Genomic DNA, 26,057 nt, shown 5'->3' on the forward strand with positions numbered 1-26,057 from the left:
GTCAGCAGCTACAAATGCTGCAGCTGCTGACTTCATATATGGACGCTTACCTGTCCAAGGTTCCCAAGTTGTCGACACCGCAGACGATTTTTTGGGTGTGCTCTCCGGTGGTGCCGCCGCCATTCATTGTAAGGGAAACCGACAGTAAAGTCTTTCACTACTATGAATGCGCACTGCGCTTTCTAACTGGTCCAGCGGAGGAAGGGGGGGGACAAAATTTCAAGGGGCGGTCGTCTCCTGGAAGTGGGGAAAGGTACCTGTCAAACTGGTACACATTCCACCCCCCACCCAAAAGGTGCCAAATGTGGCACTGAAGGGGGAGGAAGCAGATAAGTGAAGGTTCCAGTTTTTGGTGGAACTCCGCTTTAAACTGGGAATCGGAACCAAAATTCCGTATGAGGTACGATTTTTGTATAGTGTACACAGCTTTCGACATCCAATTCGGACTTTCCAGACAAATTTCCAAAGTGACAAACTCGAAACTTTTTCACATATGTGAACAAAATGAGGGTTTTTATTTAATGTGTACGGTTTTCCTTAGAGAAATTGGATACAAAAGACTGCACATGATCAGAAACCATAATTCATAAAAAAAAAAACTTGTCACACAATTGATATCCCCATTGACATTGAGGGAAAACAAAGACTTTTAGTGTGAACTGGCTTTAGGAAGCGAGAGGATACAATATATCCAATGTGAGGGATTTCCCTTTTTAGACAATGGGGGGGGGGGGGGGGTTATTTAGTAAAGGCAAATCCACTTTGCTCTAAAAGTGCACTTGAAATTGCACTGGAATTGCAGTCACTGTAGATCTGAGGGGGACATGCAAGGAAAATGGCATTTTAGCTTGCACATGATTGGATAATAAAATCAGCAGAGCTTCCCCTCATTTTAGATCTACCCCTCAGATTTACAGTGACTGCACTTCCAAGTGCAATTTTAAGTGACCACACTTGTAGTGCAAAGTGGATTTACCCTTCATAAATAACCCCCAATGTGTTCCCTTCCACTCCTGATCTAGTGGCAACTATAAATTGGCTTTACCCTCCCCTTCATTTCCAGTGACTTGGATATTTGCCCAGATCACCGAACAGGGACTTATAACTGACTGCAGCTCTTCCCCCCTCCCTGCTTTATTCCAAATCTGAGAAAAAGCTGCATAGTTTTAGTGAAGGGGGTTCATTTCTCACACATAGTTTTACAGGGCGGGTCCTTCACTTGCTTAGCAAACGTCATTGGCCTTGGTGGCCCGACATGGAGACTTCATTGTAAGTGAAAAGAATGTGGCGTTCCCAATCTAGATGTTTGTTCATGTATGGCCTGAGCTGATAATAGAATGCATTCTTTCTTCATCATTCAGTGAGACAGCCATGTAAAAATGTTCAGTGACAGATGTGTAAATAGCCTGCTCTGAAAGAGGAAGTTCCTATAAATGTTTGCATTCAGTTTGAGAGGTGTAAACCCACATCCTACACACACACATACATTAGTACATACACCCTTGCATGTCCGGTGTAACCCCTCAAATATCTTGTTAAATATATCGAGATGATAACACTCGGCGCTCCACCCTGTTGCCGCTTGATAACGGGACATTACAATTAAAAGTAGAAGTGATTTATGATTGATACATTTCTACAAACCTTGGAGAATTGCAACGTAGATCGGAAATGTTACTTCCCTAGGAGTCTTAACATGTAGCAAACATTAGCTGTGCACAGTTCTGACAGCCCTGATGTATAACACTCTGTTGTAGAAACTAACTGTCTTGCATGGTTTTACATCAAGGTTACACAACTTGTAGGTCTACAAGTGTCAGCATGTAATGCAATTTCCATAACAGCTGGAACACCACTACATACATGGCATTACATTCCATTTAGTGATCTATAGCTTTGAGGGCCTTTTCAAACTATTGTAACGTGTTACCATAGTGCATGAAACCAAGTGCTGTGCAACGCTATTCATTTTGAATGGCACCTCAACATGCCTGCCAAGCTCATTAGGCACATGCATTTTACCACACCATGTTTTGGTGCTGCATCGACAAATGCTGTAGATCCATTAAAGAGGAAGTAAAGCAGTTTTTATTTTTATTTTTCTTAAACAAAAAAAAAAACCTGCAAGAGAGGCATACTCGATCATTATGAATGACTTGCCTGAGATCCAGGCCCCCGAAGCGCTTCTCGTTTTCCAGCCTCCGCTGCCGCCATGTTCCTTCTGCGCTTCTGCCAGGTATCGGCGCTGGGACTGGCCGGAGCGGCAATGCCGTCACTCCCACGCATGTGCGGGAATACAGCATTAACCCCGTTTTTGTGAATGATCCCATTCACAAAAACGGCACTCGGTGCGCCATTGTCTACGGCGTGCATGCGCCATAGACATTGGTGCAGTGTTTTCAGCAAATATCTCCTTAACCGTGTAGGTGAAGGAGATATTTCTTGCACCTACAGGTAAGCCTTAATCTAGGCTTACCTATAGGTGCAAGTTGTGTGGTTGGGTTTACAACCACTTTAAAGCATGTTGTGGTGTGTTGGGACAGCCATTCAGAGTAAATGAGATGCCTTACCGCAACGCACATTAAAGTTGTGCTAAAGGCTCAAGGTTTATCTTCATGCATTCTTAAAAAATCTGTACAGCATTTCCCCCTAAGGGCTCTTTCACACTAGCGGACCGTTCGTCCGCTCATTACAAGTCCGTTAACGGACTTGTAATGAATCCCTATGGGATCGCGTCCGTTAGCGGATGGAGCATCCGCTAGCGTCCGCGTCCGTCGGGATCCGCTTTTCCGAACGGAAGAAACCCTATTTTTCTTCCGTTCGGCGGATCGGATGCAGACGGACAGACGGTCCGTCTGCATCCGATCCCCCATAGGGGACAGCGGAGCAGAGACAGGGCGGTCCCTGCACTGTGTGCGGGGACCGCCCTATCCGCCGACAGCTCAGCGGGGATCCCCGCTGATCTTTGGCGGACACACGGAGCGGACCCAGAAACGGTCTGCTCCGTGTGAAAGAGCCCTAATACTTACCTGAGCCCCACCTTGATCCAGCGATGTGCATGAGTGCCTCGGCTGTCTGGGGACTCCTCATTGGCTGAGGCAGCAGTGGGAGCCATTGGCCATGTACCTAAAAAGTCAATTTTACACAAGCAATTTGCTCTGGGAGTATTCAAGTCCGACTTCATAAGCTATGTAAATGTCCTACACCTATAGCAAAGGCATTATTGAACTTTAGTCATAGCTGCACATATATTGTTTTTATCTAGACACCCCTTACCTGCATAGGCAGTTTTTTTTGTAAAGGTGAACTAACCCTTGAAACACCCATGTGGCCCCACACTGCAGCAGTCTGGATGTGGCCTGAGAGTCTGTCATGTTGCTTTTACCTGATGATTCTGATTTCCTCTTGTTAATCTAGGCTGAAGCTGATGTAGCCTCATTGAACAGGCGTATCCAGCTGGTTGAGGAGGAGTTGGATCGTGCTCAGGAGCGTCTGGCCACAGCTCTTCAGAAACTTGAGGAGGCTGAGAAGGCTGCAGATGAGAGCGAAAGGTGAGGGTTTCTCCTACAATTTTTACTTATGGTAACAAATCCACTATAGGTCCAGCGTGATAACTTATGCAACTATTTCTTAATTTTGATGCATTAAACCATTATTGTGTCTAGACCAGTGGTCAACCCTGTCCTCAGGGCCCACTAACAGGCCAGGTTTGCAAGATAACTGAAATACATGCCAGGTGATATCATTTGCTGCTCAGTGATTGCAGTATTCTAGTATGCGTCTCCCCAAGGTAATACATAAAACCTGGCCTGTTAGTGGGCCCTGAGGACAAGGTTGATGACCACTGCTCTAGACGATTTCATTCATTTGCATATAAAATGTATGTAGCCGCACATGTTTGTGCACAAAGCTATTTTGCAAGAAGCCAATTCTGATTTAATATGTGTGCCACACTTGTATTGACTAAACTGAGCTACAGAGTCCATTAAATTTGCCCTGTGAGCCGTGTGAAGAATCGACCTCGTCCCATTTGAGTCTTGGTGTCACTTCATAAAGGAAATTGTGATGGTGGCAATGGTTTCTCATGTGGTGATATTTTTATTTCAGAGGCATGAAAGTCATTGAGAACAGAGCCCTGAAGGATGAAGAGAAGATGGAGTTGCAAGAGATCCAGCTGAAGGAAGCCAAGCACATTGCGGAGGAGGCTGACCGCAAATATGAAGAGGTGAATTTCATTTATCTTCTGTCTCTGGGCTGAAATGCACCAATGGAGGACCAGTCCTTGTTCAAGTGGCCAGCGCTAAAGGCCAGGCCATCTTTGTAATGACCACTGATTGTGTACATTTTTTTTAGTTGCTTTCTAAACACCTCCTCTGTGTAATAGGTTGCCCGTAAGCTGGTGATCATTGAGGGTGACTTGGAACGTGCAGAGGAGCGTGCTGAGCTGTCAGAAAGGTAGGTGCCCACTTGGTTTTAGTGCATGTGACCGGCCCTATTTGCTCTGCACACTTTAACCATACTCCATAGCACTCTGGAGGTGTTTGCACCCCTATTTTATGCATGCAACACTGAAGAACTTTCCAAGCTGGTGTGATATACTGTATAAAAACAAATTAATATCCCTGGTAGTTTCAACCAACTTTGACTTGACAAGTAATATTTCACACTAGGAAATATTCAATTAACATTCTCTGCAATGTATCAGAATAAGATGTAGTTTACTGGATTAACAATCCTGCAATAAACTATTGCAAAATCCGGTTAATGGCTTGAAATTCAGGAAGTAATCTTGGTGCATTCTTGCGTCAGTATTCTTGTCTGATAATTGGATTGTTGCTGCCATAAAGATATAATTATGTAAAAACCTATACATTGTATAATTTACCACTTAGTTGGCTGGCTAGATCATGTCTATATAAAGTCAAATCTAAAAGATTTAAGTATTCAGCATTGGAGGGGAATAGAACAAGCAATACTAGGGTGATCGGGGAATCTGGCAGATTTATGTATTATAATGTACAGTGTAGTCTATTCAGTATGCATAGGCGTGCACAGGAGGTGTGCCTGGGCTCACCCTAATCACGCTGTGCAGTGCAGATTCACCCAAATAAAATTGTACAAATTAATACAAAAATAAAATGACAAAAATTAAACTACGAGACATGTGCAGAACGGAAAAAAATGGTTTAATTTCGTTATTTACATAAATTTGTTTATTTAAATTAGTTTAATTTTCATGATTAGTTTTCAATAGCTTTTTAATTCAGTTTTCGAATTAATTTCGAATAATTTTGGAATTGGAATAGTGTTACAATTTCCAAAAAGAATAAAATGGAATATAAAATGAATAGAAATATACCTTTTTTATTTTTTTCTATTCTATTTTATTCTCTTTGGAAATTGGAAAATTAATCGAATTTGAAAAGTATTTCAATTGGAAAATATTCGAAAACTATTTGAATTTCGTTTATTTCGGATTCGTTTAAATTCGGTACAATTCTAATTCGGATGCATCCGAAATTTCCAAATAACGAAAGTTTGTCCAAATTTTCATTTGGAACTAAACGAACCGCACATGTCTAAAAACTAACTGCTCGGATACCGCCCACTGCCATTTTTACATTTATTTAGAGTGTGTGTTTGAGCTTTGGGGTGCGCACCCTAATGCAATAGGCTGTGCACACCTATGTTAGTATGTATCAGCCAAAGTTTTTTTTTTTTTTTTTTTTTTTTTAAGCAAATTAAACCTAGCTTTATTCTGGAGTTTATTCTTAAGGTAACATCCTACTTTTAGAACCAAATTCTCCTGAAAAGACTAGGATTATTGCCAAGGTAGCTGTGTTCTATGTAGAGGTTGGGACTGATAACCCAACTTTTGGTTAGCCATTGCAATAAAATGACCTTTTAACCCGTTTGCTGTTTTGCCCAACCACGTGTAACAATGTGTTTTTCTTTGCATGCTCCACATATTGTGAATGGCTTGTTCGCTCCTACCTTATTTCATGCACTCATTAATAGTCGCTGTCGGCAGCAGGATGAGCAGCAGAGCATAATGGACCAAACGCTGAAAACACTAATAGCTTCAGAGGATAAGGTACTGCCACAAATCTGGGCCTCGTCTTTATCCTCAGCTACCGGCTTCAGTTCTCCTCCTAACTCCCGACTCAAGCAGTATTCTGTGCTTTACTCTTGCTGCAGTGTCTCCTTATGATCCATGTGTTTTTTTTTTTTCTACTGTATTTATTTCTGCAGAGAGCGGAAAAGCTGCATTATAAAAAAGTAAAGGGGGTTAATGTCACGTAAAAGGTCTATAGTGTCTTGGAGAAAGGAAAACTGAGAACAAAACGTTGCTCAGGGATACCAATCGCATTGCTTGTTCCATAACTCTGCTTTGGTTCCTGTTTTTGCCAAGTCCTTTTTTTTAATTCCCCCTAAAAAAGGAAAAAAAAATTAATAAAACCTGCCTTTACTATACAAATAGTTTGCATACACTACATCCATACAAAGTTGAATTTTGGGATGTTTTGTCTATAGACATCCTGTATATCTTTAACTGTAATGCAGCTTTTTTTTTTCTCGGCCTAGTAAATATTTTCCTTTTTTTTGGTTTGGTATTTTATTCCTTTCTCTCCTCTTTCAATCTCCCATTTTTTTTCTGTTTCTTCCTGCCAACTCTATCTTACACCCCACCCCATCCAAATAGCAAATGTGCCGAGCTTGAGGAAGAGTTGAAAACTGTCACCAACAACCTGAAATCTCTGGAGGCCCAGGCAGAGAAGGTATGATGGTCAAATCTGCTCTGAACTGTGCAGGGCCGAAGGGGTCTGCCTCTCTGATATGTGCATGTTGCCAAAAGGACGAGGGAGCCATGTCCATGTACTTTCACTGCGGAAAGAAAGTGATTATAAAGTATTCTCCAGTGCAGAAACCCTTTGCTACTGCCAACTCAGCCAACCAGCTTAATACCCTATAGATGGATAGATATAGCTATGTTGGAGCATGGGAGCCTCCTTCCAAGTTCTTGATGCATCCCTTGCCAGTAAAAACTTGGTGTTTTAGAGAAACTAGGGATGCAAATTATTAAACAAAACACTTATAGCCATGCCATGGACAGCCATGCACCCCCCTTCTTTCACAGCTCAAAAAATGGATTCTCATTCCACTTTAGAAAGCTGACATTTTTATTTGAATATATACTTTTAATGCATTATAATACTGAATGTATCACAATGTCTCTATGCAGTGCAATACCATTTCCCCTCTACAGATCTGTAAACTGGTTCTGTAGGAATATCTGACAGCAGAGCTTGTGTAAGGTGAAGGTTTGTCTTCACTCTCTGTCCTCAGCTTGTTTGTCTTATTTTTACCATGCAGAAATCCCTATGGTGTCTATGGTATTGATGCTTAACTGTTGCAGATCCCTTAAGACTGAGATTGTTTCTTAACCTCATTTATCCCTGTTTTCTGTTTCTGTTCCATATTCTAGACAAGGGAGACATTCTGCCTGGTTAGATTAGCAGTTAGAATGGCTCGTATCATTTAAAAAAAAATACACAATTGCTTCTTAGTGTGTAATCTATCGCATATCTGTTGGCATACAGCGCCAACACAGGCAGTTTGTGCACAGATAGCGGCATTCATTTGGTTAGAAGCTCTCACTGATGTCCAGCTAGGGTAATGTTGATTAGGACATTGGTGGACCTGCTAAGCTTGTCTGTTTCTGATTATAGTACTCCCAGAAGGAGGACAAATATGAAGAAGAAATCAAGGTTCTCACAGACAAACTGAAGGAGGTAGGTTTTATTTGCTTTGTTTGTGGTCTAATTCATTCTTCCTGAAATGTTTGGAGACTTAAACTTTATCTTTTTCCCCCATCTCAGGCTGAGACACGCGCTGAGTTTGCAGAGAGGACAGTAGCCAAGCTGGAAAAGAGCATTGATGATTTAGAAGGTATGACTTTTCCTTCCTTCCTCTTATTTCAGGTGGTATTAATGTTGTAAGACTGCATAGCTTCAGTTGTGACATACAGGAAACTTCTTTACAGAAGCCATAAATGTGGTATCCTTGTGTAATGATGGCATTAGAATGGTTTGGATGGGAAATGTAAAACTTGTATTGTTTTAAGTACCGATTTTTATAGTGTAAAGTAATTCTTGGTTTGTGTTGAAGATTCTATACCAACATAGTGCATCTTTTCAGCACCAAGATATCTTGCAGTGGTAATGTTAGAAATATCCAAGAATTGGAAAATCCCTTTTTTCTCGGCATACACTAGTTTCCTAAATAGGCAATGAATTTGCCTTTTCTACTTGCTAATCTGTCTTTCTTTTCTTTTTTTTTTATTTATATACAATCTGTTATCTCATGCTGGGTCTTCACTGCTTCTCCACGCGCTGTCTGCCTCCTCACCCTGTTCCTGGATGGTGTTTCGAACTCTGGACTTTCCACCCTTTACTGTACCTCCATCTGGTTTTCTGTCCTCACCATATCCTTATGTGTCCTTCCTGTATACCCCTCCTTATTCCTTTCCCCCCATTTACAAACATCCCTTCTGTTCCTACCATCCCCATTTTCCATTTTGTCTGTCCACCCTTGTTTTCCCGATCAATCTCTCCCACCTTCCCTCCGAGCAGATGAACTATATGCCCAGAAACTGAAGTACAAAGCCATCAGTGAAGAACTGGATCACGCTCTCAATGACATGACTTCAATGTAAATTATTTTTTTCTATGTGTTCGCTTATGTTCGTACCTTCTCTGCTCGCTTAATAAAACTCACTTCCTACCCTTAAACCATCACCATTTTAATTTGTTTGCTCACTTTCTGGCTTAATTTTCATCTCACCGATGTTTTACTTCTGTTTAGACAACTGGCAAAATCTCTCTAATTCTGATTTAAATAACCACGCAAATTCACGATTTAAAAAAAAAAAAACATTTACTACAGGAGTGGGCCTTTTGACTTATGGGACCACTGACACTAAAGTGTCTCAAAGTTTGCCAAGCCAGTGTTAAACAGATGTAAGCTCTGCTTTTTCTTATCACTAGCTGCTTTTCTTCTGCTTTTTTTTTATTTTTAATTCCATAAGTTTCATCTTTCTTATTGCACACTAATTTAGAACAAGACAATGCTGTGAAAGTGAATGTAATATTTCAGGCATCAATGGCTCCTCTCAAAGTGCTCTTGTTTAGTTCCAATGCAGTGGCAGTCTTTGTAGTGTGGTGTCTGTAGTGTGGTGTCTGTTATGTAGACCAGTATATATGTATACCTGTCAGTCGTGGTAGGGAGCACAGATCCAAGTAGGTCATCACTGCGCTCCTAAACTGTGTACCCAATATATATTTTACCTGAATATATAGATAACAAATGGAAGCTTGGTAAATCCATTACCTGCGGTTTTGGCAGTTGGCTTGCATTTTAACTTGTCACTGATAACTAATATAATGCATGAATTATATTGTATCCAGCCCTCTTTTTTGTTCCAGCCTTTAGCTGGATTGTTTCTAGCAAAAGTTTTTAATCTGGATGAACTGGGGGAGAAAATTGTGCAAAAACTTAGAGATACTCTCTATCTGATATTTTTAATACCGTGCATTAGCATGTTAAAGTTGTTGTAAACCCACTTTAGAAAAATAAGACCCCTGCAAGACAGAGGCAGTACCCAACACAGCACTGGCCGGCGACATGTCGTCCCGGAGTTACTTCTGGGTATCGTGGCTCCGGAGCTGCGATGACGTCACTCCCTCGCATGTGTGCGGGAGCCGCCAGTCACAGCATGACCTCATTTAGAAATGGGCTGATCTCCATTTCTAAAATGCAATGTTGTCTATGGCGCATGTGCCGTAGACATCGGCGCACATCCCTATTGTAAGTATCTCCTAAACCGTGGAGGTTTAGGAGAGATTTCCAGCACCTACAGGTAAGCATTAATATAGGCTTACCTGTAGGTAAAAGTGGTTGTGCAGGGTGTACAACCACTTTAAGCAACCATGTGGCAGAGCTCTAGACCTTACAGTACTGTTCTCTGTACCTTATCTGTCGTGCTTCATTGTTATCACTTCCTGTCCTGACAAGGAAGTGCAGAGACTGGCGATTAAAACTCTGGCCGAGGCTTATAAGTAGAACTAAAGGCAAATCTTTTTTAGTTAGTTGGGCCAGGTTAGAACACGTCAGTTTCTTTTCCATCTGTGTCCCACTGGGAAGATTTCCCTTCATGTTCTGTCCCATAGCCAAATCAAAGTGAGAATCACCATAACTAATGTTCCCATTGGAAGATTTCCCTTCTATTTCTATTCTGGTGACAAATTTACATTTTTCGATTTTTCTTTCACTAAGTTACCAGGTGAATCTCCCTCATGCTAGGGCAGGAGTTTTTTGTGGATGTGCATTTTTGTGCTAGTGTTTCTAAAAAAACGAAGTATAGGGCAACCCATTCATTTCAATGGGTGGCCTTATGCTCAACAAACACACCAAAGTAGCTCATGTACCTTTTTTGGGCATTGAACTTTGTGCAGTTTTGACACGCAACAATCGATGGCACTGCAAGCGTGACGCAGGCTTTTTGTACGTTGTGACCGGGTACACTTGCACCTGTTCACAAAATGCTGATGTGTGACTGCAGCCTAACGGACAGACGGCAATGAGAATAAAAAACTTGACAGGTGTTCTAATTCCTTCCCACTCTATCTAAAATAAAATGATTGGCGTTTAGGTATACCGGAAACCCTTCCTTCCTCTATATAATATTTATATGTATGTAGATAGGATATGTGTGCTTATGCTGTTTGTATGTGTTTTATGTCAGTAGGAATTTTATTCTAGGTTTAAATGCCTTCACTTAAAATACCATTTACTTAAATACATTGTGTGGAGCCATTGCATGTGAAATATTCGCTTTCTTCCAGGCAAACTAATGATTTAACACTAAGATATACATTTTGTTGATCCATTTCAAAGCTATAGAAATTGTATCTTGCTTGCATTTACTGATACGGAAATGGTGATATAGGTAAATTGCTAGGGGTGCAGCAGGAGTCCACCGCAGTTTATTTTTTTGTTAAATGCATTAAAAGACAAATCCTTTATCACTGGATCCTGAAACCAGTTACACATACACTATATTGCCAAAGGTATTGGAATACCTGCCTTTACACGGACATAAAAAATGCTGGCATCCCAATCTTGGTCCGTTGGGTTCAATATTGAGTTGGCCCACCCTTTGCAGCTATAATGGCTTCAACTTTTCTGTGAAGGATGTCCACAAGGTTTAGAAGTGTCTATGGGAATGTTTGACCATTATTCAAGAAGCGCATTTGTGAGGTCAGGCACTGATGTTGGGCGTGAAGGTCTGGCTCGCAGTCTCCACTCCAATTCATCCCAAAGGAGTTCTATTGGGTTGAGATTAGGAATCTGTGCAGGCCAGTCAAGTTCCCCCATTCCATGTCTTCATGGACATTGCTTTGTGCACTGGTCCAAATCATTTGTTTGCGGGGAGATTATGGTGTGGGGTTGGTTCCAGTGAAGGGAACTCTTAAGATGTCGGCTTACCAAGACAATTTCATGCTCCCAACTTTGTATGAACAGTTTGGGGGATGACTCCGCACCAGTGTGCAAGGTACATAGACATGGGTGAGTGTGTTTGGGGTGGGGGAACTTGACTGGCCTTCACAGTCCTAAACTCAACCCGTTTAACCACTTAAGGACCACCTCCTGCACATTTACGTTGTCAGAATGGCACAGCTGGGCACAGGCACTTACCTGTACGTCCCCTTTAATTGCCCAGCCGTGGGTCGCGCCTCTGCGATCCAGTCCGAAGCTCCATGACCGAGGGACCCGCGGACCTGATCGTTGCCAGTGTCCTGTTATCGGTTACAGGAGCTGAAGAACTGGGAGAGGAGTGTGTGTGTGTGTGTACACACCTCCTCTGTTCTTCACAGTGGCAATGTCACTGATCTCCTTTTGTTATATCAGGGAACAAACGATCGTGACGTCGCATGTCCAGCCCCCTACAGTTAGAAACACATATGAGGTCACACATAACCCCTACAGCGCCCCCTAGTGGTTAACTCCTAAACGGCAATTGTCATTTTCACAGTAAATGCATTTTTATAGCATTTTTTTGCTGTGAAAATGACAATGTTTCCAAAAATGTGTCAAAATTGTCCGATGTGCCCGTCATAATGTCGCGGTCACGGAAAAAAAATAGATCGCCGCCATTAGTAGTAAAAAAAAAAAAAAATTGATAAAAATGCCATTGAACTATCCCCCTATTTTGTAAACGCTATAAATTTTGTGCAAACCAATCGTTAAACGCTTATCAGCCTTATTTATTATAGCAAAAAGTTAAAAATATTGTTTTTTTTTAAATTGTCGGTCTATTTATGTTAATAGCGCAAAAAAAAACACAGAGGTGATCAAATACCACCAAAAGAAAGCTCTATTTGTAGGAAAAAAGACACCAATTTTGTTTGGGATCCACATCGCACGACCGTGCAATTGTCGGTTAAAGCGACGGAGTGCCGAATCGCAGAAACTGGCCAGGTCCTTTACCTGCATAATGGTCCGGGTCTTAAGTGGTTAAGCACCTTTTTGGGATGACTTGGAGCAGAGACTGTGAGCCAGACCTTCTTGTCCACAATGGTGCTTGACCTCACAAACGCACTTCTGGAAGAATGGCCAAACATTCCCATAGACGCACTCCTAAACCTTGTGGACAGCCTTCCTAGAAGAGTTGAAGCTGTTAGAACTGCAAAGGGTGGCCAACTCAATCTTGAACCCTATGGACTAAGACTGGTATGCCATTAAAGTTCACGTGTGTGTGTGTGTGTGTGTGTGTGTGTATGTAAAGGCAGGCCTCCCAATACTTTTGGCAATATTGTATAAGTAGGACATGTCTTCGTCTAAAGCTGGCTATAGAGGCGAGACCATTTTGTATATGAAAGGCTACCCTCCCTGCAGGAACTAAGAATCCTTAGCAGATCCGGATGCTGGTCATTTGTATTAACCTAAGACACCTCTTCTGCATCCTAAGAATTCCATACCCAGTCATAATATTTTTCCTGTAAACGCCATACATTGCTATTTATTCTGACTTGCAATGTAGGGGGAAGCAGTATAAGGCAATGTGCCCTGTTCTTGACCACTTGAAGATTTAATCTTGTGCCTAGCCTGTTTGTACAGTGCTCTCTAGTGCTAATGATGCCTTGAATGACCCAATGGTAGATGATGCTGTTTAAACACAATTTGTTAACAAATACTAAATTTGATCCAGCTCCCACAACATCCACCAATACCTTTTTTGGACAGTTTCCCACAACACAACACATCTTCAGTCACACTGCCGTATGCTGGAGCATCTGTTGGCAGGCTGCGGACATACATCGAGGCTTCCCACTTTGCTTCGATGTCCTGCCTTGATGGACAAGGAGGAGCTTTCTGATTTCAAGGGAATAGCCTGCACTACACAAATATATGCAGGGAATTTTATACTTGAGGCATTGGCATCAGTGCGGGGGAGGGAAAGTGGGGTGGGTAGTGAAGAGGGACCTGTCATATGCACTCATAGGAAGTGCAGACTATGCCTGCCCTTTCTGTTCACCTCTTCCATTCATAAAAGCTGTACTACAGACTCTGTGAATGAAAAGCAAAATAAAATGAAGGAGGTGTTTTTTTTTTTTTTTTTTTCCCATGCATGCACCTAACCTCCATTGTAGAAACAGATTTTAGTGCTGCTACCCATATAATCCACAATTGGCAGCGCTCACAGGTGCTTGATACAGTTCCCCATATGAGGGTAAAAGTCCATAAAGATGATCCGCACAACCACTTATGCTTTAACATCTTGCTTTTATTCAGGAGACCACGGTGTACAGTACGCAAATGCAGTCAGTTGACGCATTTCAACATACGCGGCTTTAATTAGAATTAACTGTTTCCTGAATAGTGTGCTGGGAATATGCATCGGGTGCCATTCAGACTAAATGGCAGTGCATAGTACCAATGCGTAGTGTTATGAAGGGGTAGACAGATGAACATTTCATCAATAAAAACAATCTGCTATAGGATTTCCAGCAAACAGTGCTTTAGAGCCCAAGGCTGGCTATAGACGGCTGGACAGAAAACTGCCCAGCAAGCACCACCCGGCTTAAATATATATTTTAAATTTTAGAGCATAAGTGGTTCTGCAGATCATCTTTATGGACTTAACCTCCATTCATGTACAGCTTCTATGAATGGAGAAAAGGCTGGCATAGTTTTCACTCGATGGGTGCATATGGCAGGTCCTTTTGGCTCGAACGTCTGCTGCAGGGGATTGGAAAAGGAATATTTCAACTAAACTAGGAGCCAGCAGCACAAGGGACACTTCACATTGATGGTCCCTTGCTGACTTTTTCCCCTACTTTAAAATTTTAAGTTTAAAGAAGCAAGTTGTACAGCTTTGAACATTTCGGCATAGATTAGTATGTTCTCCATGTCCGAATACGCTCCCTGTATGAAATAGAGTACATTATAGTGAAGCTCTAGTGGTAGTTGTAGAACATGTCTTTGCCTTTACAGCCAGTCAAATCCTCCTTTAGCATTTAATCGCTAATGAACCATGGGGACCTGCATGGTTTTCAAGAGTATAGCATTTGGCATGATCCAGCTTGATTGCAAAATGAAGATGTGTAGGGTGTAGATTTCTACACAGTTCGTATTACAAAGACTTTCATTTAACATAAGCCTGCAGTTAGATGTTGAGAGATCACATGCATTTGCTAAAACTCTTAACACTTTTATAATGCTCATTAATACACTTATTTTATTTATTTTTCAAATATCTGCATCGGGGGTGGTTAAAAAAAAGTTTTATATTTGTTTATCAATAACCTCTTCTCTGCCAAACCTACAACTACCAGGAATAAATTGACCTCAAATCCTCATTGTACAAACTTTTGACACTCGAAAAAGCCCACACTTGTATGTTCACCATCTGTGTATAATATGATTAAATCAATCGGCCTACAAGCTGCATACGTGGCATCACAAAACATATGCTTGGGTCATTTAGACAGTTTAATATTGATCGGTTGTGCATTAATGGTCCTGCATACAAACCTTCATGTGGAGCATTTTGAGCCCCAGCACATAACTCCTATGTGTCCACCTACATGAGTGGCTATATTTGGTATTTACTTTAACAGACCCCAAGATGTCCCACCTACATGTATGGTATGCTACAATCCACTGGGTCACAGCAGAGCTGATAGTTAAGTATACTTGAGGATCTAGAGAGGTTTTACTGAAGACCCAAACCCAGTTTTGACAGAATCCTAAGCCATTTGCCTTCCCCTTCATTGAAAGTCCTGTAATAGAGGCCGATGTCACTGAATAAGGTTTCACTTCTGAGCAAGTAAAGTTTAAACCTGTTCAGATTCACTATGAGTGATGTATGTGCCAGGGGCAGGTTTATAATAAGGGAGGCAGATGACGGCTGAATCATCAGAGCTGTTAAAGGCTGATGTTTGGCTTCCCTTAAACAATAATTCCCATCATTGGACCGTTGTGCATAGTTAACATTTGCCCAGCTTGGACCAATTTAACTGACATACCTGGCTGATACAGCTGGAAATCACTGAAGTAGACACTGATAGTGATTTACACTTCTGCGTCCCATCCTTTGGATCAGGACTGGCAAGCAACTGGAGATCGCCGTAGTAGCGGTGTCTACTTTAGTGGTGATCAGATTCCAGCAGCGTTGGCCAGGTATGGTGTATAAATAGTTGGTAGGTACCAATTCAACTATGTATAACATGCCGATGCCTGGAATTGCACCTCTGCTAGGAGAGTTTATCTACCAATGTGCTACTAGTTTGCTCAGACACAGCAGTGCTCCTATAATTGTATAGGAAAATATAAATGATATGAGTGCCACAGACTTGATTCAGACTTTTATTATCCTGTTTATGCATCCTAGTGCTTATTTTCCAGTTTAGGATGTTTAGTTGATTACTATCATTGGATCCTATTATGGATCACTCAAGTGAAACTGTCTCTTCACTGAAGATCATGTTGGAGTTCATAAACGCTAGAACAACATCCAATAAACAGCTTTAGCACTTGAAGCGGAGGTCTGGGGGAAAACTTTTTTATTTATTTTTTAAGCCATCAGCTACACATACTGCAGCTGCTGACTTTTAATAAATGGACACTGCAGTCCCTCAATGTTGGCACCGCAGCTGATGTTTCCATCAGCTGTTGGGTGCTGCCACCACCATTGTGGGTAAGGGAACCAGGCAGTGTAGCCTTTTGGCTTCACGCCGGGATCCCTACTGCGCATGTGCGAGGCCCCGCTTTCCTCTCATTAGCCCAGCGGCCATGGTAGGAGGGAGCCCCGTTGTGACGTTGCAGCCAGACTCCCATAAGTGGGAAAGGATACCTGTCAAAGACGGACATCCTGCCCCCTCCCCCAGAAAGGTGCCAATTGTGTCACTGGAGGGGTCAGATGAGCAGAAGTTCCACTTTAGGGTGGAGCTCCGCATTAACCTAGTCTGCAAACCTAATATTTATTCAGGATATAGGTCCAGCAGTTTGTGCAGAACTTTAAACTTCTCCTCTCCTGTAACAGAATGTTGTGGCTGGAGTTCTACTTTACACTTTCAAGTTTTGGTTATCTTGATCAATTATTGGTATTCCTGGTAGACTTCCCCAACCTCCTCAATTTCTATCTTGGAGACCTCCAGAGTATAACTGCACTCTGAGATGAGTTTTCGCTCTAGAGGGCTTTTTCTACATTCTCCTTTGAAGAACTCACTAGGAAGCCAGTTGCTGTCACTTGGACAGGAAGAGAAGGTCCACAACAGGGACACACATTGCAGTAAGAGAAGGGGGTCCACAACAGGGACACACATTGCAGTAAGAGAAGGGGGTCCACAACAGGGACACACATTGCAGTAAGAGAAGGGGGGGAAAGGGGGTCCACAACAGGGACACACATTGCAGTAAGAGAAGGGAGAAAGGGGGTCCACAACAGGGACACACATTGCAGTAAGAGAAGGGGGTCCACAACAGGGACACACATTGCAGTAAGAGAAGGGGGGGAAAGGGGGTCCACAACAGGGACACACATTGCAGTAAGAGAAGGGGGTCCACAACAGGGACACACATTGCAGTAAGAGAAGGGGGTCCACAACAGGGACACACATTGCAGTAAGAGAAGGGGGGGAAAGGGGGTCCACAACAGGGACACACATTGCAGTAAGAGAAGGGGGTCCACAACAGGGACACACATTGCAGTAAGAGGGGGGAAAGGGGGTCCACAACAGGGACACACATTGCAGTAAGAGAAGGGAGAAAGGGGGTCCACAACAGGGACACACATTGCAGTAAGAGAAGGGAGAAAGGGGGTCCACAACAGGGACACACATTGCAGTAAGAGAAGGGGGGGAAAGGGGGTCCACAACAGGGACACACATTGCAGTAAGAGAAGGGGGGAAAGGGGGTCCACAACAGGGACACACATTGCAGTAAGAGAAGGGGGGAAAGGGGGTCCACAACAGGGACACACATTGCAGTAAGAGAAGGGGGTCCACAACAGGGACACACATTGCAGTAAAGACTTCAGAGACTTTCATTTGGCATTTACATTTTAGTATACTGGACTTTTCAGCATTAAAAAATTGTAAATAAGACTTAGACTGAAAATTTATAGTGATGACACTTCTTTTATAGCAGTGATCTATCTGACCCTTGTATCCTATACCAGTGTTGGACAAAAATCTATTAAATGTATGTATTGGTATGTTTTCAGTCATTGCATCAGGGATAAACAACCTTAGAACTCCAGTTGTGATGGATACAAATGCCATGAGCCATTGCAAGACGTCGACAGCCATAGGCATGACTCCTGTAGGCAGTGGCATGATGGGATTTGTAGTTTTATCACAGCTGGAGTGCTGTGCCCTGCCTTACATTTTACCTTACCGTGTTTCATTAGGCTTATCTATAAAAATGCATCTCTTAATAACGGTGACCATTGCACAGTTCAAAAATAGCACTTATTATGGTAGATGATGGAGTTAGATGCAGAATGAGCCTTATTTTAGGGTTAATTTGTCAATGTAGTAGTTTCATTCTATTTCGGTCTGCCCTGTTACCGACATTGGTTTCTATGGTGATACGTGTGGTTTAGAGAGAATCATTCATTTTGTAGAATTTGCAGAGAAGGGGTTATTTTTTTGGTTTCTGAAGACTAATTTTTCCTGTCCAAAATTTCATGTACTGTGAGATCATTTTGATTTTTTTTTTATTGTTTTTTTTTTTTTCATACAGATAAAATGCTTTGCTTCATATGGTCATCTTTCTCCTACCTGGGCTGGATATACCTTTCTATGCTGTCCTATTATCCTAGTCTCTTCTGGGAACTCTTAAAACTGTCCTGTATCACTCCTCGAGACACTTTTCTGCTGTACAGACACTCTGTAAAATAAAGACCCACTGTGTATTTTCTCTCTATTTTTCCTGCATTTATTTATTGCCTTCATTGAACCTTTAATAAAACTGCAAGTCTCTACTTTTTGACATCTGTAGGACATCTTTCTGTCTAATCCACCTCATACTTTAATATATATATATATATAGTACCATCAACGTATTGAATGGGCATTGTGTGTGTGTATGTATACCGAAAACCTTTTTCTTTTTTGGAAAGAATGGGTCAGGATTAGAATTTTCTGTCTAGTTTTTTTCTATTTGTTATAACAAGTTGGATTCACCCTGTTTACTTGTGCTAGTTACTGTTGTTACTGTCCTGTTAAGTAAAGGGAAATCTCCCAATTAGGATTAAGAGCAAAAATACATTTAGCCCTGGTTCACACTGGGTACGATTTGGAACGCGATTTGACATGTCAAATCGCATCTCAAATCGGCGGCAATTGTCGGCAATGGCACTGTCCTAATCAGTGCGACGCCGCATCTGCGATTTCAAAAAGTAGTTCCTGTACTACTTTTTGCGATTTCGGGCCGCGATTTACATTAAATTGCGGCAAATCGCGGCCGCGAAATCGCGGTAAAATCGTGCATTTTACCGCGATTTTTAATTCGCAGGAGTGTGAACCTAGGCTCCAATAGGTTTAACACTCCCCCCCCCCCCCCCCCCCCCCCATCCTATGTTAAAGAAAATTGCTATACATACACTTTTAAAGCAACTACTATGTATTTTGGTCTGGCTTCTCAAACTGACACTAGTTCCCTCAAGCAGTATACAGATTTCTATGTACCTGGGTAACATTAGTTATGTCTGGTCCTTTTGCTCAGTAGCTATTCAGAAATTTTATAAAGCATCTTTAGGGTTTAGTTTTAACTTTCTGTTTCTGTCTGGTGGTTAAATTTTTGGTTGGTTTTCTGTCCAACTTGAGCTGTAACAGCAGTCGGATGGTTTTGTACACGTCACAGCCACAATTCTTTGTTTTGTAGTGCAGCAAAAATGATCCCCCCCCCATTGCTTTTTACCAGGTAGTGCGATCTATTCAAGTGAACGAGGCCACATTGCAACCATGCACCAGACTCTGAGCTTGCAGGTGTGGTATTCCCATAAAACAAAAAAAAACACTCTGCTACCAAAAAAGGCATTTAGTAGGGGTAGAGGGCAGATTTTCGGGATACAGATTTCTTACAATGTTTTTGTAGATCATCGGACATTGGTACAAGGCCAATTTAATTTTTAATTTGGATTGTTATAAATTATTATTACTGGCAACGGTGGATAGCACATCCAGTTGGTGGGAAAACAAATGGAATAATTTTTGATGCACATGGACACTTGTTTGTTGAACTATTTATCACTAGTTGATACTGTTTGCTATATTTTTTATTTTTTTAAGAGCTTTTTTTATTTTGAGACGACACAACCTTTTCCATTTTCATTTTTTCAATTATCTCCTATCAAAGGAGTGATAAAAGTGCAGTGGTCTACACTTATAATTGACGCAAGATTTTCACACGCATACCTAGTATTTGGGAGGCAGCAGTTTCGCCGCCTGAAAGCGATGCACAATAGATTTTTCAGAGATTAACCCAATAGTAAACCAGCTCTTGGGAAAATTGCACATTGAACTGTTGAGGCTTTACAATGCTGCCCAGCTCATTCTGGTGCCCAAAGGGTATCTGTCAGTCCCATTCATTCCATACACTCATATTGTGAAAATATTGTGTTGTAATTGTCTATCATTGGAAACAATTGTACACTATGTATGAGTACTATTACGGGTTTGACATGACAGTAAGTTGGTTCAGCTTCGGGGGGATATGCAGACTTGGTACAGTCAATGGCTCTGTGAAGTCGAAGACCTTATTTAGAAATCACAAGGCTGTCTTGAGCACTGCTGCTTTTAAGATTAGGGGGAAGGCTTTACATGGCTTTCGGCTATCTCCTTAAAACTATTTTTAAACATGAAAAAAAACTTTGTTCTTGACTTATGATGAATTTAGCTTTTTACAAGAGAACTTTGGTAGCTTTTTCCTTTATGGAAGTGTGTAAACCGACCAAAGAATTCATTTCGGAAGCACTCTGCAATATATTGCTAATGTAATTGAATAGAGGAGTGTATATAGAGAAAAATGAAAATCCTTAAATCATTACTTTGTCCATTCATTTTAATACTGAAATATGGTGATGCTGACATCTGACTGCATCTGACAGGCTGCAGTCACTGTTCAGCTGATTTTCCACCCAGCTTAGTCGGTTATCGGGTGCTGCTTGCTGGGAAGATTTCAGCAGATTCCTGTCCAGCTGTCTATGGCCAGCTTTGTGCTCTAAAGCACTGTTTGCTGGCAATCCTATAGCTGATTGTTTTTGATGAAATGTTCATCTGTCTACCCATTCATAACACTACGCATTGGTACTATGCACTCCCATTTATTATGAATGGCACCCAATGCATAATCCCAGCACACTATTGTGGGCTGTGCTGCCAAAAACTCTAAATGTAACTTCTCGTCTGTTATGGTGTTGGGCAGCCCATTCAAATGAATGGGCTGTGCCAATGCAACCTACATTAATGTGTGATGCAACATGCTCTTAACCCACCACAGCAGGCCAGGCTGGTGTGAATAGGTCCCATATGTCTCCCTAATGAACCTGGTCACCCCTGTCATTTGAAGAAACAGTCAAACTTTGGAATTGCCACCAGAACAAGAATAGAGGGAAAGTCTTTCCATAGGTGGGACTTGTCCCAGTAGCACCTGTCCAACAGGGAATTTCCTGAACTTTGGTGGGTTTTGCTCTCATGTCTTGTCTGCACATATAGGAAGTGCCGATAAATCCTTTCAGTTGGGCAGAAGTGACCCAAAACAAGCATGTTCACATTAGGTTGTGGGTTTGTATATGGTTTGTCCAGATCAGTGACCAAATACTTCAGCGGAGAGACTGAAGGCTTCAAAGCATATGCCTTTTGAACACAAGTTGGCAATGGCAGTTCTGATGTTTCTGTCCTGACAGCCGCCTTTTTAAAAAAAAAAAAAAACCTTTTACTATGCTGTTTTGGGGCATGCATCATGTGGTTCCTCAGAATTTTAAGAAATGAAAGCTTAACTAGATTTTATGGGCACTTTCACGAAGGCAGGGCGACATCACTGCAGGGACAACAGTTATTGCTAGCGTCTATAGATGCTGGCCATAATTGCATGCCATACATCTGACATGCTGGTTGTACCCAAGTTGATATATTAACTTGGTTAGTCTGTCCAAAGATGGCTTGGATCTCAACCGGCCCCGGCTGAACCAGTCGAGATCTGATATGTTCTGCGGCCGGCTTAAGATCGCTTTTTATGTCTACATTTTCTATTTCTAGAATGATGGCTGGTAAGAAATTGATGTTTCTGTATTGGAGCAACATGTTCATGGTTAATAGTTAATCTGACAGTGAGTCATTGCTTCTGTTCAGGAAGCAGATGCTACATCTTAAGCCTGTTATCTGTACTAGTAGCTCCACCCATCTTTTTCTAACCATTCTCTGAGCAAAAAGAACATGCACTCCATAGCAGTAATTTCACATTATTTTAAGGCCGGACAAATTTATAGGTAATAGTCTGTTAAATATTTAAACTTTTTAAACTAGATGTTTCCCATATAGAATTAAACTCCTATTTAGATTTATTCACTATACTGTGCAAAAGGTCTAGGCAGATGTGAGAAATTGCTGTAAATTTTAAGACTGCTTTCAGAAATAGAAGTGTTGATAGATTATCAATATTTGTTGTGACCATCCTTTTCCTTCAAAATGGCATCAATTCTTCTAGGTACACTTGCACAGTTTAAGGAACTCGACAGGTCTTTTCCAGACAGCTTTCAGAACAGACCACGGATCTGTGGTTATAGGCTGCCTCCGTCTTATGTAATCTCAGATTCAATATTGTGATCGGGCTCTGTGGGGCCAAACCTTCACTTCCAGGACTCCTTGTTTACGCTAAAGATCATTCTTGATGACATTGGCTGTATGTTTGGGGTTATTGTCCTGCTGCAGAATAAAATTGGGGCCAATCGCATGCCTACCTGGTGGAATGGCATGATGGAGTATCTACCTGCATCTTTTCAGCGTTGACAGCATTGCGCCTGACAATTCAACTCTATTTGCAGAAATGCAGCCCCAAACCTGCAAGGAATCTCCACCATGCTTTAGTGTTGCCTGCAGACACACATTAGTGTACCACTCTAACCCTTCAGTGATCAAACTGGCATCTACAGCCAAATGTATCAAATTTTGACTCGTCCATCCAAAACACCTGCTGCCATTGTTCTGCACTCCAGTTCCTATGTTTTAATTCATAGTTGAGTTGCTTAGCCTTGTTTTCAGGTCAGAGGTATGGCTTTTTGCCCTCAATTCTTCCATGAATACCTCTGCTGGCCATAATTCTTTGATCAATAGATGGGTGTACATAGGTTCCACTAATTCTGTGCTGATGGCACTGCTGGACATCTGAGGTTAAAGAGAAGTAAACATGTTTATTATCCACTATTTCCTTGGTGGACCACTGCGTCTACAGTTCTTAATGTTGCCCGATGTCCTTTAATGCTGAGAAATAGATAATTTTGCTTGATGCCATACCACCAGGAAGGTGTGTAATTGGCCCCAAATGTATTCTGCAGCAGGACAATGGCCCCAAACATATAGCCAATGTTAAGCACTATCTTCAGTGTAAAGAACAAGTCCTGGAAGTGATGGTTTGACCCCCACAAAGCCCCTCTCGACATGTCTGGGATTTGAGGCAGCCTTCATTTACAGAAGATCTGTGGTTAGTTCTCCAAGATGTTTGGAACAACCTGCCAAGTTCCTTCAAAAACTGTACAACTATAGAAGAATTCATTGTGTTTTGAAGCCAAAGTAGTCACACCAAATATTTCAATTCTTCTGTTGGCTCACTTTGCTTGTTAAAGAGTGAAACATGGGGAGAACGGTTATTACTGTCTGATCTTCAATCATTATTCTGAGGACCATTGTCACCAGGACTCAAATATGTCAAAGTCCAAAACTTTAAGCTATGCAATAGAACAGGGGAAATGAGCTCTTCCAATGGGGACATGTTCCAGAAACAGCTGTCTGAGAGAGGCCTTGCCTGCCTTCAGAGAAATTTAAGGTACTGTACGTTTCCCTGTTGTGATGTGCTTTAATTCTAACCAAAACCTTTGTCTGACCGTTTCCTACCTGAAGATGGTGTGAAAATAACATGGCATGTTTTTTGCATTTACTACTGGGTGAAATTAATTTTAGAGTACAGAATGTTGCTATTTAAATGAATCCAAATTTTGGAATTGGTAAACTGCTGATGAATTTCACCTATGCATTATCTTAACTAACTTGTACATTTTATATAGTAGAACTGGTTTCATTCATTGTTTTGAAATGTATCTAGACTTTATTAATCCATTTTTCGTGTGTGATAGTTTGCAACACTAATTATATAGCATAACAACTGAATGCATGAATACATGGGTGAGTTGAAGTTGATCCATCAGGAAAGAATCTAGAATCTGATTACTGATGTCATTCTAAAGAAGCATGCACTAGCACTGTTTTGCTTATCCTTGGTTTACTACTTGGTGACTCAATTAACCTGGTCAGTAAGATGCACTGACGTACATCCAGTCACTCGCCAATTAGAAAAGGAAGGATAGATCATGCACCTTAAAAATTAGTCACTATTGAATGATCCAATATTGTATATTGGCATGCTCTGTTTGTTTAAGGTCCTTGCAAATCCTCTAGTTACTATGGTATTTATTTCCTCTGGAAAGTGGCTTAAATGAGGTTGTTAACCTATTTTGGCATAATTCAACATTTAGGACACTTGCACACTGAGGTGCTTTTCAGGCATTTTAGAGCACAAAATGGTGCCTGTAAAGCACCTCAAGCCATCCCAGTGTGAAAGCCCAAGTGCTTTAACATTGGGGTGGTGCGCTTGCAGGATGGGGGAAAAGTCCTGCAAGCGGCCTATTTCGCGCAGTGCCCCTGCAATTGAACTCAATAAGCAGCGCTGCCAAAGCACCTGCAAGTGCTTAGGAACTTTGTGGGTGCTTTTATGTCTGCTAGCGGGGTTTAAAAGCACCGCTATTCTAGCTGCGCTTTACCATCAATGTGCCCAGCACCCAGTGTGAAAGTAGCCTTAAAGGGGTTGTAAAGGTTTTTTATTTTCTAAATGGGTTCCTTTAAGCTAGTGCATGTCTGAATATCTCACTTCCTGTTCCTCCTCAGTAAGCCAACAATGCACTCGCTTAAAGGAACCCATTTAGAAAATGAAACAAACCTTTTACAACCCCTTTAAAGCTTCACATCTGCACACACACGTACATGTGTTGAACTGGAGGGACTGTTGTCTTTATTCAACCTTACCAACTATGTAAAGCTGAACTCCAGCAGGGATAACACTGCTTACAATGCATTCCTTCATTTTACACAAGTGGTACAAAGCAGCATGGGATTTGTAGTTCCTGGTAGAGCTGGAAACCCCACTGCATACAACAGCAATACAGCTAGGATGTGGGTGCACCAACCAGAACGGCTAGACTGAATAATTTGTTTAGACGTATTTTTAAAAATTGATTTTAGGAAAATAAAAAAGCAATCGTTTTATTAATGGTACTTTGCTTAATCGAGTGTGTATATTTAAATAAAAGCTGTTCTAATTTTAAAATCTTAGAAATAAAGGACTTTGCTATTCGTGACTTTAATTGTCAGTTGGTTAATAAGATTTGCCTCTACACAGGTATGACTAGAAGCAGACTTTGTAATAAACTACAGAAACTGTATTTCATCAGATGTTGCAGGGACCTTGACATATACTGGAGCACTGTGACTGCAATAAGGAAGTGCTTTTAACACCTCATAGAATTTTATAGAGGAAATTCATACATTCTCTTCCATATATAGAATTGTTTAATGATGGCCATACACATGATCTGAAGAATAGTTCAATATTGTAGGATCCATGAAACATTGAGCCCAGGTTCACACTGGGTACGATTTGGTTCGATTTGAGATGCGATTTCACTTGTGAAATCGCATCTCAACTCGGCGGCATTTGCCAGCAATTGTCGGCAATGACACCGTCCTAATCGGTGCGACGCGGCATCTGCGGCGCTGCACCGATTTCAAAAAGTAGTTCCTGTACTACTTTTTGCGATTTAGGGCTGCGATTTACATAGACATTTGTGCAGAAACCTGCACAGATGTCTCTTAAATCGCGGCCGAAATCAGGACTGCCAGCGGGAGTGAAATCGTGGGAGTTCAGGTGAACTCGCACGGCTTCACTCTCGCAGCCCAGTGTGAACCAGGGCTCAAAGACACATACTGTGTCATCGATTTCAAGCAAGTCCATTTAATCCATCTTCTAATTAATCTGGGTGGAAAAACTTAGCAGCAGAGTGGGTAATTCTTTATGATGAAATGTTGGTGCACTGAACAATCTTTCTGCACTTGCATTTCAGAATGGACAGCTAATCTATTTATAATGATTGTATAAAAAAATACTACTTTGTATGGCCACCATAAAAACAAAAGCAACATTTTCATGACCTATAATATTGG

At 41.5% G+C, this 26,057-nt stretch overlaps 1 protein-coding gene and 1 long non-coding RNA gene across 15 annotated transcripts in view; both read left to right on the top strand.

Annotated features, from left to right (window-relative positions):
* Positions 1 to 26,057, top strand: part of TPM1 (tropomyosin 1) — a 51,190-nt gene that overhangs the window by 24,520 nt on the left and 613 nt on the right. For 4 of the 14 annotated variants that reach the window (XM_040343070.1, XM_040343063.1, XM_040343058.1 and 1 more), the window contains 6 exons: positions 3,418 to 3,551; positions 4,108 to 4,225; positions 4,385 to 4,455; positions 6,704 to 6,779; positions 7,731 to 7,793; positions 7,881 to 7,950. In XM_040343070.1, coding sequence (XP_040199004.1) covers positions 3,418 to 3,551; positions 4,108 to 4,225; positions 4,385 to 4,455; positions 6,704 to 6,779; positions 7,731 to 7,793; positions 7,881 to 7,950 — 532 coding nt within the window. Of the gene's footprint in view, positions 1 to 3,417; positions 3,552 to 4,107; positions 4,226 to 4,384; positions 4,456 to 6,018; positions 6,095 to 6,703; positions 6,780 to 7,730; positions 7,794 to 7,880; positions 7,951 to 8,633; positions 8,799 to 18,309; positions 18,493 to 26,057 lie in introns of those variants that run through there. The other 10 variants (XM_040343059.1, XM_040343057.1, XM_040343066.1 and 7 more) reach the window with 5 other exon arrangements.
* On the top strand, positions 16,254 to 18,306 carry LOC120931523. Its single transcript, XR_005747874.1, has 2 exons — positions 16,254 to 16,830; positions 17,281 to 18,306. It is a non-coding gene; the product is annotated as an uncharacterized LOC120931523 (long non-coding RNA).

Source organism: Rana temporaria, chromosome 3, assembly GCF_905171775.1.
Source record: "Rana temporaria chromosome 3, aRanTem1.1, whole genome shotgun sequence".
NCBI lineage: Eukaryota > Metazoa > Chordata > Amphibia > Anura > Ranidae > Rana > Rana temporaria.